Source organism: Haliotis cracherodii, unplaced genomic scaffold (genome assembly GCF_022045235.1).
Source record: "Haliotis cracherodii isolate W230 unplaced genomic scaffold, xgHalCrac1.p SCAF_13, whole genome shotgun sequence".
Taxonomy (NCBI): Eukaryota; Metazoa; Mollusca; class Gastropoda; order Lepetellida; family Haliotidae; genus Haliotis; species Haliotis cracherodii.
The window spans coordinates 2,102,292-2,116,510 of record NW_027266268.1 but is presented as its reverse complement, the minus strand read 5'-3'; the positions used below and the strand labels follow the sequence as shown (position 1 = coordinate 2,116,510).

The following is a 14,219-nucleotide window of genomic DNA, read 5'->3' as shown; positions in this document are numbered from 1 at the left end:
TGCACATATGCCCATGCTCTCCATAGTTGTATATTTCGCTTCTTCCATTTTTGTTCTATACTGTAGTTGGGCACAAATGTTCAATTGGAAATTCGTTGGGCACAGTTGTATGCTTTGGACACATCCTATTGCGCTAGTGGAAAAAAAAAAAATATTGTAGGGATGCCGAAATCGGGGGTGCCAAACAAGAAAAAGACGCCTTCTTGATTAATATTGATGTTTCGTTTAATACAACTCATGACTATCATTGAATGGCATGATCATTTTGGCATAAAAAATGCCACCTGTAGTAGCAGTATAGGTAATAAATCCGGCTCCAGTGGAAGTGGTCCAGTACCCCCATTACCTATAGTACTCACTCCAGTGATCCTGAAGTAGAGTACACTCCAGTGAGCTGACACGTAGAGGACACTCCAGTGACCCTGAAGTAGAGTACACTCCAGTGAGCCGACACGTAGAGGACCCTCCAGTGAGCCGACACATAGAGTACACTCCAGTGATCCTGAAGTAGAGTACACTCCAGTGAGCAAACACATAGAGTACACCCCAGTGATCCCGAAATAGAGTGCACTCGAGTGAGCCGACACTCAAATGATGGACAGTGTGCTGTCATAATGAATATCTTTTGGACTTTGTTTAAAAACATCTTAATGAAATTAACCATAACTGACATGATCTATTCATTACATTCAATCACTCTCCGAAATTAATGGAGGAAATACAGATCATTCATTCTAAAATATACACATAATTGTGACATGTTCCAATAACCACATGAATTTGCAGTTATTGCCAAATGTAAAATATAGCATATAGTGAATATTTAACAAAGTAAACATAGTAACGAATAAACAGTGCATTTATTAATAAGACTCAGAGTGATGTGAGTGGCTGTCGTCCGTGTTATACCTATTATACCTACTTCGGGTTATCTTATTTTCTTATTAAAATGGCGATAAAGTTATTGCTAACTCCACTGAGTCTTTTTTCCCACGGAATTGCATAATTTAGTTTGACAGAGGCATTGGTGATGAGCGTGTTTATGAGTGAAGTTAAGAATGAAGAAGGATAGCTGACAAGCTAGTATGCCACTGTTTGTAAATGTGGTGCATGTTATCTGCTAAACAAAACTGAAGGTTTTAATGCGTTACATGTGTTTGTCTAACTCTGTCTGACCAACACAATAAGAGATACTTGTCCTGGATTATGTCTGAAGAGCATTATCAATTTGACCCTTGGCCGGTTTAACACAACTGAACACAACCGTTAGTTTGTAATAATGCTTTATTTCAGTTTCTCACTATACCCAATCCTTAATATGCCGCATGTAACATTATGAAATAGTTGTTAAATTTTGTCCATTTGTCTTCATGTTAATACAATGTAGTGACATTAGTGTCAGCTGCGTCATGCCTCCGATTGCCGGACTCACATATTCCCAATTCTACAACAAGTACTTGAAATTTGATTGGACAATCAATAGAATCACAATAAAATTAGACGGAATAAATTTGGATAACTGAAAAATAAATGCGTCTTATTATTTTATGACCGCTTCACTGCGCATTTATACAACCTACAGCAATGTCGGCTGTCGCACTAGTTCACTGACTCGTCGGCCGATACCAAAAGTACTGTCCTTCCACAGGGTTCAGATTCGACAAGTATCTTCCACTGTTAACAGTGTTGGCTGTCTGAGTGACTGACTGTATCCAGTGCGTTCAGCAGTGTTGTCTGTCTGTCTCTCTGACTGACTGTATCCGGTGCGTTCAGCAGTGTTGTCTGTCTGACTGACTGTATCTAGTGCGTTCAGCAGTGTTGTCTGTCTGAATGACTGTATCCAGTACGTTCAGCAGTGCTGTCTGTCTGACTGACTGTATCCAGTGCGTTCAGCAGTGTTGTCTGTCTGTCTGTCTGACTGACTGTATCCAGTGCGTTCAGCAGTGTTGTCTGTCTGACTGACTGTATCTAGTGCGTTCCGCAGTGTTGTCTGTCTGACTGACTGTATCCAGTACGTTCAGCAGTGTTGTCTGTCTGTCTGACTGACTGTATCCAGTGCGTTCAGCAGTGTTGTCTGTCTGACTGACTGTATCTAGTGCGTTCAGCAGTGTTGTCTGTCTGACTGACTGTATCCAGTGCGTTCAGCAGTGTTGTCTGTCTGTCTGTCTGTCTGACTGACTGTATCCAGTACGTTCAGCAGTGTTGTCTGTCTGACTGACTGTATCTAGTGCGTTCAGCAGTGTTGTCTGTCTGACTGACTGTATCCAGTGCGTTCAGCAGTGTTGTCTGTCTGTCAGTCTGTCTGACTGACTGTATCCAATGCGTTCAGCAGTGTTGTCTGTCTGACTGACTGTATCTAGTGCATTCAGCAGTGTTGTCTGTCTGACTGACTGTATCCAGTGCGTTCAGCAGTGTTGTCTGTCTGACTGTCTGTCTGACTGTATCCAGTGCGTTCAGCAGTGTTGTCTGTCTGACTGACTGTATCCAGTGCGTTCAGCAGTGTTGTCTGTCTGTCTGTCTGTCTGACTGTATCCAGTGCATTCAGCAGTGTTGTCTGTCTGACTGACTGTATCCAGTGCGTTCAGCAGTGTTGTCTGTCTGTCTGTCTGACTGACTGTATCTAGTGCGTTCAGCAGTGTTGTCTGTCTGACTGACTGTATCTAGTGCGTTCAGCAGTGTTGTCTGTCTGTCTGTCTGACTGACTGTATCCAGTGCGTTCAGCAGTGTTGTCTGTCTGACTGACTGTATCTAGTGCGTTCAGCAGTGTTGTCTGTCTGAATGACTGTATCCAGCACGTTCAGCAGTGCTGTCTGTCTGACTGACTGTATCCAGTGCGTTCAGCAGTGTTGTCTGTCTGTCTGTCTGTCTGACTGTATCCAGTGCATTCAGCAGTGTTGTCTGTCTGACTCACTGTATCCAGTGCGTTCAGCAGTGTTTTCTGTCTGTCTGTCTGTCTGTCTGACTGACTGTATCCAGTACGTTCAGCAGTGTTGTCTGTCTGACTGACTGTATCTAGTGCGTTCAGCAGTGTTGTCTGTCTGACTGACTGTATCTAGTGCGTTCAGCAGTGTTGTCTGTCTGACTGACTGTATCCAGTGCGTTCAGCAGTGTTGTCTGTCTGAATGACTGTATCCAGTACGTTCAGCAGTGCTGTCTGTCTGACTGACTGTATCCAGTGCGTTCAGCAGTGTTGTCTGTCTGTCTGTCTGTCTGACTAAATGTATCCAATGCGTTCAGCAAAAATTGGCTTTTAAACTGACTAAATGTATCCAATGCGTTCAGCAATGTTGGCGGTATAACTGACTAAATGTATCCAATGCGTTCAGCAAAAATTGGCTTTTAAACTGACTAAATGTATCCAATGCGTTCAGCAATGTTGGCGGTATAACTGACTAAATGTATCCAATGCGTTTAGAAATGTTGGCTGTATAACTGACTAAATGTATCCAATGCGTTCAGCAATGTTGGCGGTATAACTGACTAAATGTATCCAATGCGTTTAGCAATGTTGGCTGTATAACTGACTAAATGTATCCAATGCGTTTAGCAATGCTGGCTGTATAACTGACTAAATGTATCCAATGCGTTCAGCAATGTTGGCTGTATAACTGACTAAATGTATCCAATGCGTTTAGCAATGTTGGCTTTATAACTGACTAAATGTATCCAATGCGTTCAGCAATGTTGGCTGTATAACTGACTAAATGTATCCAATGCGTTCAGCAATGTTGGCGGTATAACTGACTAAATGTATCCAATGCGTTTAGCAATGTTGGCTGTATAACTGACTAAATGTATCCAATGCGTTTAGCAATGTTGGCTGTATAACTGACTAAATGTATCCAATTCGTTCAGCAATGTTGGCTGTATAACTGACTAAATGTATCCAATGCGTTTAGCAATGTTGGCTGTACAACTGACTAAATGTATCCAATGCGTTTAGCAATGCTGGCTGTACAACTGACTAAATGTATCCAATGCGTTTAGCAATGTTGGCTGTATAACTGACTAAATGTATCCAATGCGTTTAGCAATGCTGGCTGTATAACTGACTAAATGTATCCAATGCGTTCAGCGATGATGATTCAGTCAAGATTTAATGATCATTAAAAGTGCTAGAAAAACAACATCAAACGGTAATTCATAAAGATATCGAACAGAATCCCAAAAATATACATGTGTCGTTGAACATAAGAAAATTCCATTCGTAGTTTCACCATATTTATCCAAAACTTCAACATGTTATGATTAAAATACTTAGCAAATGTGATATAATCGTTTTATAAAACTTTTTATTGTAGTTGGCGACGATACAAGGACAGGCAGGTGCAGGTCGCGGTGTGCATCAGTCCAGCTGATCGATTGGGCGGAGCCAGATGTCGTCGATCTGCCAACAGAAGCACATTATATATGCAGTAACCATTGACTCAGTGGGCATGTAGTATTGCAAGATCAGGAACTACAGTACACGATAGATACTAGTATAACATCACTTTAAAAAAGTCCATGTGCCACCATCTCAGGCAGCCAGTGAGTGAGTCTATTCCATGGATGCACAAGGACACCCAAATACAATGTTTCAGCTCAAGCAGATTATCTCCGCAGAATGATGGTGTCATGATAATGTTAATTTATGTAAATTATACTGCAGTAGTATTACATCTTGAGTCCCATGGCGTACCTGTGCCCGTGGAGGAGAGCTGAGAGCGTAGATGACGGCGTCCACAATATCTGACGGCTGCAGGCACTGCAACATTCCAGTACATTCGGACATGAATCAATACCAATCCATCCTTTAAAAGGGTTGCGATTTTATCAAGATTTAAATATCCGAAAATCAGTTACTCAGGCCCTTTAAGGTGGCATCTTAAGTGATATGTTTTACTTGAATCGTAGTGCAAAAGGCAGATATGACAGAAATTTGGTTTCTGAGCCATAATTGATATATTTAACAGCATAGTAGGAAGGACACCTACATTGACATTCAATGTAACAACTTACAGTGGACGAGCCATAGATTTCCTTAGCCTTAGCATCGTCTTTTAACATTCTGTTCAGGAATTCCGTCTCCACATCACCTGGGCTAATTGACTGTAAAAGAACAGTATTCATGATCACGGAAAAAAGATTCTTGACACAAGGTCAGTTAGGAAAAAAAGATACTTGACACAAGGTCAGTTAGGAAAATAATATTCTTGACACAAGGTCAGATAGGAAAATAACATTCTTGACACAAGGTCAGATAGGAAAATAACATTCTTGACATAAGGTCGGTTAGGAAAATAACATTCTTGACATAAGGTCAGATAGGAAAATAACATTCTTGACACAAGGTCAGATAGGAAAATAACATTCTTGACACAAGGTCGGATAGGAAAATATCAGTTAGTGAGTTAGGAAACTTCACTGCATTATTACAGGGGTACTTTTGTAGGTTACTCGTAGCTCTATGATATGGATATGTGTGTGCACATGGGCGCGTGGATAACTTATTATATGTCGTCTGCATCATGCAATCAGTTGACAGTCGGTCTATCTCAGTGGCACGATGACACTGGGGTGCCAATACCAACATTAAGGAAAACCATTGTGATCATGGATGGATATCATGTACATACCGTCACCTTGGCAGCCACTTTATCTTCCCTGAACTCAAACCTCATCCCATGCAGTATAGCAGTGACAGCGTGTTTGGTGGCAGCGTAGAAGTGGTTGCTTTTGCTGAGCTGGATTCTGTGGCCAGACATGCTGAAACAGTGTATATTGTAGAGGTGAAATTCGATGCTACTCGTCTTCGTAGAAATATGACCAACACTTGACTGAGAGAAAGAACACTTTATGCGGAACCACTTTCAGTCATCCCCAATGACACTATTGTTTCCCCAGATCGCAATTGACACACCCTGTGTCTTGTCAAAGAAGATGGTGTCTCATCGAGTGATCTTCGTTTATATTGCCATGATCATAGCAGCATTGTCATAGCAGCAGTATGCTGTGCAGCTGTATGGTAACGCCCGCAGGTTGAGTTGGAACTCACCTCACGTATGCCTGCGCTGCACTCATTCATCGTTGTGCTTTAAATGTCAGAGTGAGTGTTAGGCTCTCTGTGTATGTGTTGTTTTATTGTTCATATATTGTGTATAAAATATTCCGTGACAGTGTTGTCCTCTATTCTGCCCGAAAGCTACTTCCCCAGTGTAATTAAAGGGTTGAATCTGATGAGGCTATTTGAATAACGTTTCATATAACTGAGCAATGGATTGATGTATCTTTTCACCTGTTGATAAGGATGAAGTGGCCATCATTGACACCTCGTTCCCTCTGAGATTTATAGGCTTCTCGGGAACAGATACACAGTGCAAGCACATTCACCTGGAGGACTCAAGAACAGATACATAATACCAGCACATTCACCTGGAGAACACAAGAACAGATACATAATACCAGCACATTCACCTAGAGAACACAAGAACAGATACATAATGCCAGCACATTCAACTGGAGGACACAAGAACAGACACACAGTGCCAGCACATTCACCTGGAGAACACTAGAACAGACACACAGTGCCAGCACATTCACCTGGAGGACACAAGAACAGACACACAGTGCCAGCACATTCACCTGGAAGACACAAGAAAAGACACACAGTGCAAGCACATTCACCCGGAGAACACATAAACAGACACACAATGCCAACACATTCACCTGGAGGACACAAGAACAGACACACAGTGCCAGCACATTCACCTGGAGGACACAAGAACAGACACACAGTGCCAGCACATTCACCTGGAGGACACAAGAACAGACACACAGTGCCAGCACATTCACCTTGAGGACACAAGAAAAGACACACAGTGCAAGCACATTCACCCGGAGAACACAAGAACAGACACACAGTGCCAACACATTCACCTTGAGGACACAAGATCAGACACACAGTGCCAGCACATTCACCTTGAGGACACAAGAAAAGACACACAGTGCCAGCACATTCACCTTGAGGACACAAGAACAGACACACAGTGCAAGCACATTCACCTGGAGGACACAAGAACAGACACACAGTGCCAGCACATTCACCTGGAGGACACAAGAACAGACACACAGTGCCAGCACATTCACCTTGAGGACACAAGAACAGACACACAGTGCCAGCACATTCACCTTGAGGACACAAGAAAAGACACAGTGCCAGCACATTCACCTTGAGGACACAAGAACAGACACACAGTGCCAGCACATTCACCTGGAGGACACAAGAACAGACACACAGTGCCAGCACATTCACCTGGAGGACACAAGAACAGACACACAGTGCCAGCACATTCACCTTGAGGACACAAGATCAGACACACAGTGCCAGCACATTCACCTGGAGGACACAAGAACAGACACACAGTGCCAGCACATTCACCTTGAGGACACAAGATCAGACACACAGTGCCAGCACATTCACCTGGAGGACACAAGAAAAGACACACAGTGCCAGCACATTCACCTTGAGGACACAAGAACAGACACACAGTGCCAGCACATTCACCTGGAGGACACAAGAACAGACACACAGTGCCAGCACATTCACCTGGAGGACACAAGAACAGACACACAGTGCCAGCACATTCACCTTGAGGACACAAGAACAGACACACAGTGCCAGCACATTCACCTGGAGGACACAAGAACAGACACACAGTGCCTGAAGCTGGAGGACACAAGAACAGACACACAGTGCCAGCACATTCACCTGGAGAACACAAGAACAGACACACAGTGTCAGAAGCTGGAGGACACAAGAACAGACACACAGTGCCAGCACATTCACCTGGAGAACACAAGAACAGACACACAGTGCCAGAAGCTGGAGGATACAAGAACAGACACACAGTGCCAGAAGCTGGAGGACACAGATATCAATGTAGAGCAGGTATACAGAGGACCAAGTCGGAGGACACTTATTATGCTTTGCAATTCCTCACACCAGAGTGACATGTCTGTCCCAAACCATTAAATAATAAATTTGTTTATTTTTAAAATTCTAAATCATTCTTCATATTTTTGTTATTGTGTCACTGTTGATCTTGTCCCTTTTTCCTTTCTTTCTTTAAAAGTACAGGAAGCACAACCTCTTGCTAAAATATCTCACACTAGTTGAATCATTACTAACGTCTCAAACTGATTCTGCTAAACATGTATCAGAATGCGCGTGTTCATATCGTTCGGGAAATACAAAATTAGTACATCGATACAATAATACAATTTTAATACAAAAGAGATATGCCACTCCTCGTAGGTGTGTACGCACATCCAACATTTCCCGCCACTGGCTTGAGTTGCCCTCCATCAGCGAGGTATCGTGCCCCAACCCGGCGTTGTTAACACACACGTCCACCCCTCCAAGGTCAGGGTCAGATTTAATGCTTTGGAACATTGCCAAGATGTCCTCCTCCTGTCTGACGTCACATTTCACTGGTTTCAGTGATCCTGGCTCGTCTTTCAGCTCATCGGCGATTTTCTACAACACGAATATATGAAAGCATAGTAAAGTATGTAGTGCGTGTAGTGCGTATACTCTTTGCCATGCCATCAACACTGCGGGAATGTATATCCACCGGTGTTAACTTTATGAGAGACATGGCTATAAATATCATCATAGGTGTTTGCTGATAACATAATTTAGAGATAGAGATGAGAAGTCAATCTAGGACATTACCTGGATTCGCTCTACATTACGGGCACATCCAACTACTTTCATCCCACTCTTGACCAGTGATCGGGTGATTGCGGCTCCGATCCCCGCCGAAGCCCCCGTCACCAAAGCAACACGACCCGCCCAACGTTCCATCACTGCTGCACGAGATCAGCTGAACGCCACACACGTCCACTTGGTAATATAGTCTATGGTGTTATCAGCCAGCCCAGCAGTGACACAGTGAACATGCTTAGGCAAGTACTGCGTATGTCAGTTCGGTATGCGATCGTGCATCCCTTGAATATATAAAGCATGTGCTGTCGAAGCCAGATGAAAAGACCTTTTACTGCACTTTGAATGATGAACGTAAAGACGAAAACAGGAATGATGTTGTTATGCAAGTGTCGATCTCACGTTGTTAGGTATATTAATACTAGGTGACCTCTCCTTGATTCTCATAATGCTACATGCTTGTTCTGGCACACCGTGCTCCTGACCACTAAGTCGGGCTTTGGGAAGCTGGTAACGTCAGCCTGTTCATACACGGCGTCTCACACGTGGGTTGATGAGGCCGCTTAGATTACCATTAAGTCCCCGAAACAAAGGTTTCCCAGAAACAAATATAAATTATCTCGGAACGAATAAGTGACCAATGCTTAATTTCAGGGCTGAGACAATCTGGACGTGCCAAATCATTTAGACTTGAGTTGGATTAATTTTTCCGACTTTGCTCCGCGAGGATAACAACGCAATAATATCGTGTTCGATCGCTATGCTTAAGACATGAAGATCCGGCTTAGAATTGGTCTTCAGCAACCCAGGGTTGTAGTAAGAGGCGACTAACGGGATCGGGTGGTCAGGCTCGCTGACTTGGTTGATGCATGTCATCGTATCCCAATTGCGAAAACCGATGCTCATCATGTTAATCACTGGATTGTGTGGTCCAGACTCGATTATTTACAGACCACCGTCGTATTGCTGGATTTATTGTTCAGTGGCGTTCAACAACAAACAAACGTTATACTATAGTGTTCCCCCGCTACTTTATCGTGTTCCCGCTGTATGTAGCGAGGTGAGTCGGAAAGTAATGTGAAGGAACGTGGTACTAGCTAGGGGACGCTATAGATACATTTTTGCCATGGTAAGAGTTTCCATACAGATGTTAAAACTTCTTTCGATACCTAAACAACATAACCTAAAAACAGAGAGTTACAAGTTATCTATTTCATTGGTTTCTTCGGCAGAAAGACCACAGGCCCATGTAAAGCAAGAGCTTCTAACACATATGTAGCACAGTTAATTAATCAAAGTATTAATCATTTTATTGGATTACATTAGGGTTATTTAAATAGTATCGTGGCATACATTTCTTATGGAACTAAAATACGGACAAACGAGTAAGAAATGGTTGTCATCTTCGATTTCCTGATGGGAACAAACTGGGATTGCGTGCATAATCCGTTACATCGTTCGATACCATATCTCCTACCTCTATTTACCATCAGCGGTAATTCACCAATTCCAAATAGGCATAAAAGACGTCTATATTCACGGAATGTAATTTCAGAAAAATAAAATTTAACAGTAAACACAGCGTTATGTTCCTTATGCATTGATAGCTAATTGATTGCTCCCATTTTCCAAGAATTTGGATGTATGAATATCTAGCGACCGAGGAAAGAAATTGTCCGATGTGTATGATGGTGCGGAAGATGAACTCCAGTCTCTCGAAGTTCCACAATGTGGGGCTTGTGTGTGTGTCGTTATTTATAAAGTGTTGTACTGAAGGTGAAACTCAAATAAACTATCCGTCTGTCACTCTCTGATTAATGGTATTACACAAGTGGACACTGTACACCAGCTACACTCAGTGTGAATGTTCAAGTGGGACAAACATCAAGGGGAAATGAATAGGATCAAATTAAAACCAAACATGCTTACGCTGCAAAACTACCCTTCCAACAATTAGTCAATACACGTTTTTGTAGCAAGATTAATGAACAACTTATAATTCAAGTGAAGTCTTTTTATATGCACAGGGTACAATGTCATAAATCACACAACTTACATGAACAGCACCCCCCCCCCCCCCCCCCCCCCCCCCGACACTGCAAACACTGTAAAGTTAGGTGCGTTGACGTCACACTGTACTTATCAACTTAAATATTCAATTTATATCATTCTAAAGTACTTGTTCCTTTATTATGTATTTCATTTCAAAACGTTCTGTAAATATGTTTCTAAGTGCCCCTCTACGACAGTATAACATCTAACGTTCAAAGGCTGGATGAACTTCCTATAAAAGACAACAGAGTTTAGTAGACTGGCACAACTGTAAAAGATGCAGACTGTGTGTGTTGCAGTGGTAGTCGTGGCCGTCCTTGCCGTCGTCTCCGGGACAACGTAAGTAGCGTGCGGAGTAGGTCATGTTAAATCATATGCCACCTCGTATTTATAAATACCCTTGATGCCACATCGATACTGTTTTGCTTCGAATTTATGTGGATTGGTATGTTTTACGATAGACAGTCTCAGATATACTTTCCGAAGGGGAAATAATCCAGTCCCATGCTTGACAAAGAGCAGACTGAATTAATATATTTTGTGACAATGAATGGATGATGTCCCCGTACCCCGACGGTGCTCATGATGTCATCCACTGGTTTAATGGCTCGCATTACAATTATACTGACTCCAATTTATTGTTTAAAAAGGAGCTCTGGTTCTATGGGTGTTTCTCATTTGGACAAGGCGTAGAACAATTATAAAGCGCTAATGTACCAGTGTAGTTTATATACTCGTCCAACTCCACCCGCATGTACCTCGAGATGAGCCATCAGTTCGTGTGGCTTGAAAGGGGGTGAACATTGTCACTGTTCACTTTATACAAGGCTGTCGTGTGCTCTGCCGTGGAAGTAGGTCACTAACCCTCTATCATATACACCACATTGAACTTACCTCGTCATTCACATATTGTTCATTTAACAGGTCAGCTTGTTTATCTGGGAACGACAACAAACCAACAATGATGATGTATATCACAGAATATGTCAAAGAAGTATATTGTTCTTCTACCATTGTGGAGGACCCATCGTCCTGCTTCCTCCAATCTTAGGATGCGAGTACAGAGATCTGTCTGATACGTTTCGATAATACTTCTATTGCATCACTGCCCTGACCTTATCACATACTGTAACATTAAGTTGGTTTTCATTTTCGACATTTTCAGAATCCAGCCTGAGCAAAACTTCGGTATGTAAAAATGTTCAGTCCATTTACTCGCAAAAAAGGTTCCACACGACAATAATGATTAGCAGAATGAATAAGTAGTCCTTAATTCTTTATTAATGCCAATACTTTGGTTAAGATGATAACAGCTGTGTAGATTCCATATTGCAGCATATCTCAGTTACCAACACTTGCTGATGTTTTTCATAAGCACATAAAAAGAAGCAATAACGTTATAATTCACAATGTCCACAAACAAACTGAAAAGAAGTTCATCTATGACAATTAAGAAATGGGTGGTTACCCACATGACCTGATATTCGCCATGTTTGCAGTGTGGGGCAAATGGTCCTCGTGGAGCGAGAGTGTAGGGGAGTGCAGCGCTAGCTGTGGGGGAGGCTCGCAGACAGTGGTGAGAACCAGGAAGTGCCAGGGCGGTCTGTTCTGTAAGCCAATCAACGGGGGCAAGGAGACGTACACCCAGGCCTGTAACACCGACAGCTGTCATATACCGGGTATTCACATTCCCATCATTGTCCACTGTGGTATAACTACGTTCATATCTTGTACAGTGTCCGCTGTGTTTTTATCCGTGACACTTTATGCGTGATTGTGTTGTGTCATAGAAAGCCTGACGTTGGTAATGGACGGTAAAATGGAAGGTTGATACATGTTGAGAGGTAATATGTGTGGTAGTATGCTTACGATGGTAGTAATTGGTTGGTTGTCTGACTTATCACCTGCTTCTGTACTTCACAGTGGATGGAGGATGGGGTGCATGGGGTGAATGGACCGCCAGTGACGGCGGGGAGTGCTCAGCATTTTGTGGAGGGGGCAAGGTCAAGCAGTCACGTGTCAGGTCATGTGACAACCCAGAACCTGAAAACGGCGGCGCTGACTGTGAAGGCAAGAGTGTGGAGCAAGGAGTAGTGGAGTGCAACACACAAGGATGTGGGGGTAAGATTCCTGTGGACAACTGCTGTTACTAACAGGCTGGTGGACAGTAAACAGTAAGCTTTGGCTGTTGTGATGACCCATGTCAGATATACGTGTTGTGTGTTACAGGTTACTGCCCGGACAGACGTGTGAAGTTCTTTCCCCATCCTACCAACAGAGGTCGCTACTACCAGTGTGGGAACTACATTGCGTACCTCATGAAGTGTCCTAAGGGTCTTGTCTGGGACGACAGCATCTGGACATGCAACTTCGACAACTGAGACGTCACATTACACGTCCCGCTAACATCATGTCACATGCGCATGTACATTCCGTAATAAAATAAACATTCCTGTCAAAAGTTGTGTGAGATTTGTTGTCTGATTTAGTCAAACACGATTAGCGGAGACGACTAACATCAGATGTGTTGCTTGAAGGGTGATACTATCCAATACCTGCTCACACCATCTCGGCAGACTGTGAGGACTGTACTGTCCAAGATCAGGGTACACAACCCCACCTGCGCTCACACACGCGCTTCATGTAACTGTTGAATCGTTTCTTAAGGAACGTTAAAGATCCGGCAGTGCGACGTGTGTTGCGGCAGTGAGTGGTGGAGGATTGTTTTAGGAATAATTTAATGTTTATCTAGCCACTGACGCTCTCGTACCCCAGTACAAAACTTGAGATTGGTTACTAATGTATGCATGTACTGAAGGGGAAAGGGTATACTACCATACTTTGGATCATACACTTACGGATGTAGTGTCACGTATTCTTGCAGTCGACTGTCAGATTATTGCCGGAATATGTGTTCCTATATTTATATATGTTAGAATTAGAATATCCACCACAACTACAGCCAGCTGACTCGACCAGAACGCACCCTGGTCTCATTCACAAAGCGTGTGTCCGTCCTCCACCAGGTCTGGGAATGTGTGACACCGCGGTCACCAGTGTCCATCCTTATCCTGACTGCCGGTAACTAACGAAGGTTATATCCCATTAGTTAGACGTCCCAATTGTTAGACATGTTTATTTTGGCAAAGAGGGAATATACCTACAGGTGTAATGGATCAGTCCTAATTAGATTAAAGTACTGAGTAGGGATAGGGGACTCACAGTTTAGGGAGTATATATGTTACAATTTCGTTTAATTAACCTAAACACACAGGTTTGTTTACTTCCGGCATTATGATCGGACGCCATTTTGTCACACCTTAACATTCAATCATCAACGCCTTCAAAACCATATATCGGTACTTTGAACTTTACACAAAGTAGGGATTCCGAACTATAACCCCTCCAAGGCTCCCTAGCGAACACCACGTACGCCCCTAGGCCAAGCCGGCCAGCGGGC

General features: G+C 43.0%; 2 protein-coding genes across 3 annotated transcripts; one reads left to right on the top strand and one right to left on the bottom strand.

Moving 5' to 3' along the window:
• Positions 1–4,160: 4,160 nt before the first annotated feature.
• LOC139459495 (dehydrogenase/reductase SDR family member 11-like) lies at positions 4,161–8,908 on the bottom strand. Its single transcript, XM_071240949.1, has 7 exons — positions 8,717–8,908; positions 8,309–8,518; positions 6,278–6,372; positions 5,619–5,748; positions 5,002–5,091; positions 4,682–4,747; positions 4,161–4,387 (listed from the first exon to the last, which is right to left on the bottom strand). Exons 1-7 carry the CDS (start codon positions 8,846–8,848, stop codon positions 4,346–4,348), a joined length of 765 nt encoding a protein of 254 aa, XP_071097050.1. The 5' UTR covers positions 8,849–8,908; the 3' UTR covers positions 4,161–4,345.
• LOC139459500 (thrombospondin-1-like) lies at positions 8,720–13,210 on the top strand. Of its 2 annotated transcripts, none has more exons than XM_071240955.1 (6): positions 8,720–8,891; positions 10,941–11,098; positions 11,925–11,947; positions 12,259–12,438; positions 12,683–12,880; positions 12,989–13,210. In XM_071240955.1, the coding sequence occupies exons 2-6, from the start codon at positions 11,037–11,039 to the stop codon at positions 13,138–13,140; spliced, it is 615 nt and encodes a 204-aa protein (XP_071097056.1). In that variant the 5' UTR covers positions 8,720–8,891; positions 10,941–11,036; the 3' UTR covers positions 13,141–13,210. The 2 variants fall into 2 exon arrangements, with proteins under 2 accessions (XP_071097056.1, XP_071097055.1); XM_071240954.1 differs by having other exon boundaries at positions 8,720–8,949.
• Positions 13,211–14,219: the final 1,009 nt, after the last annotated feature.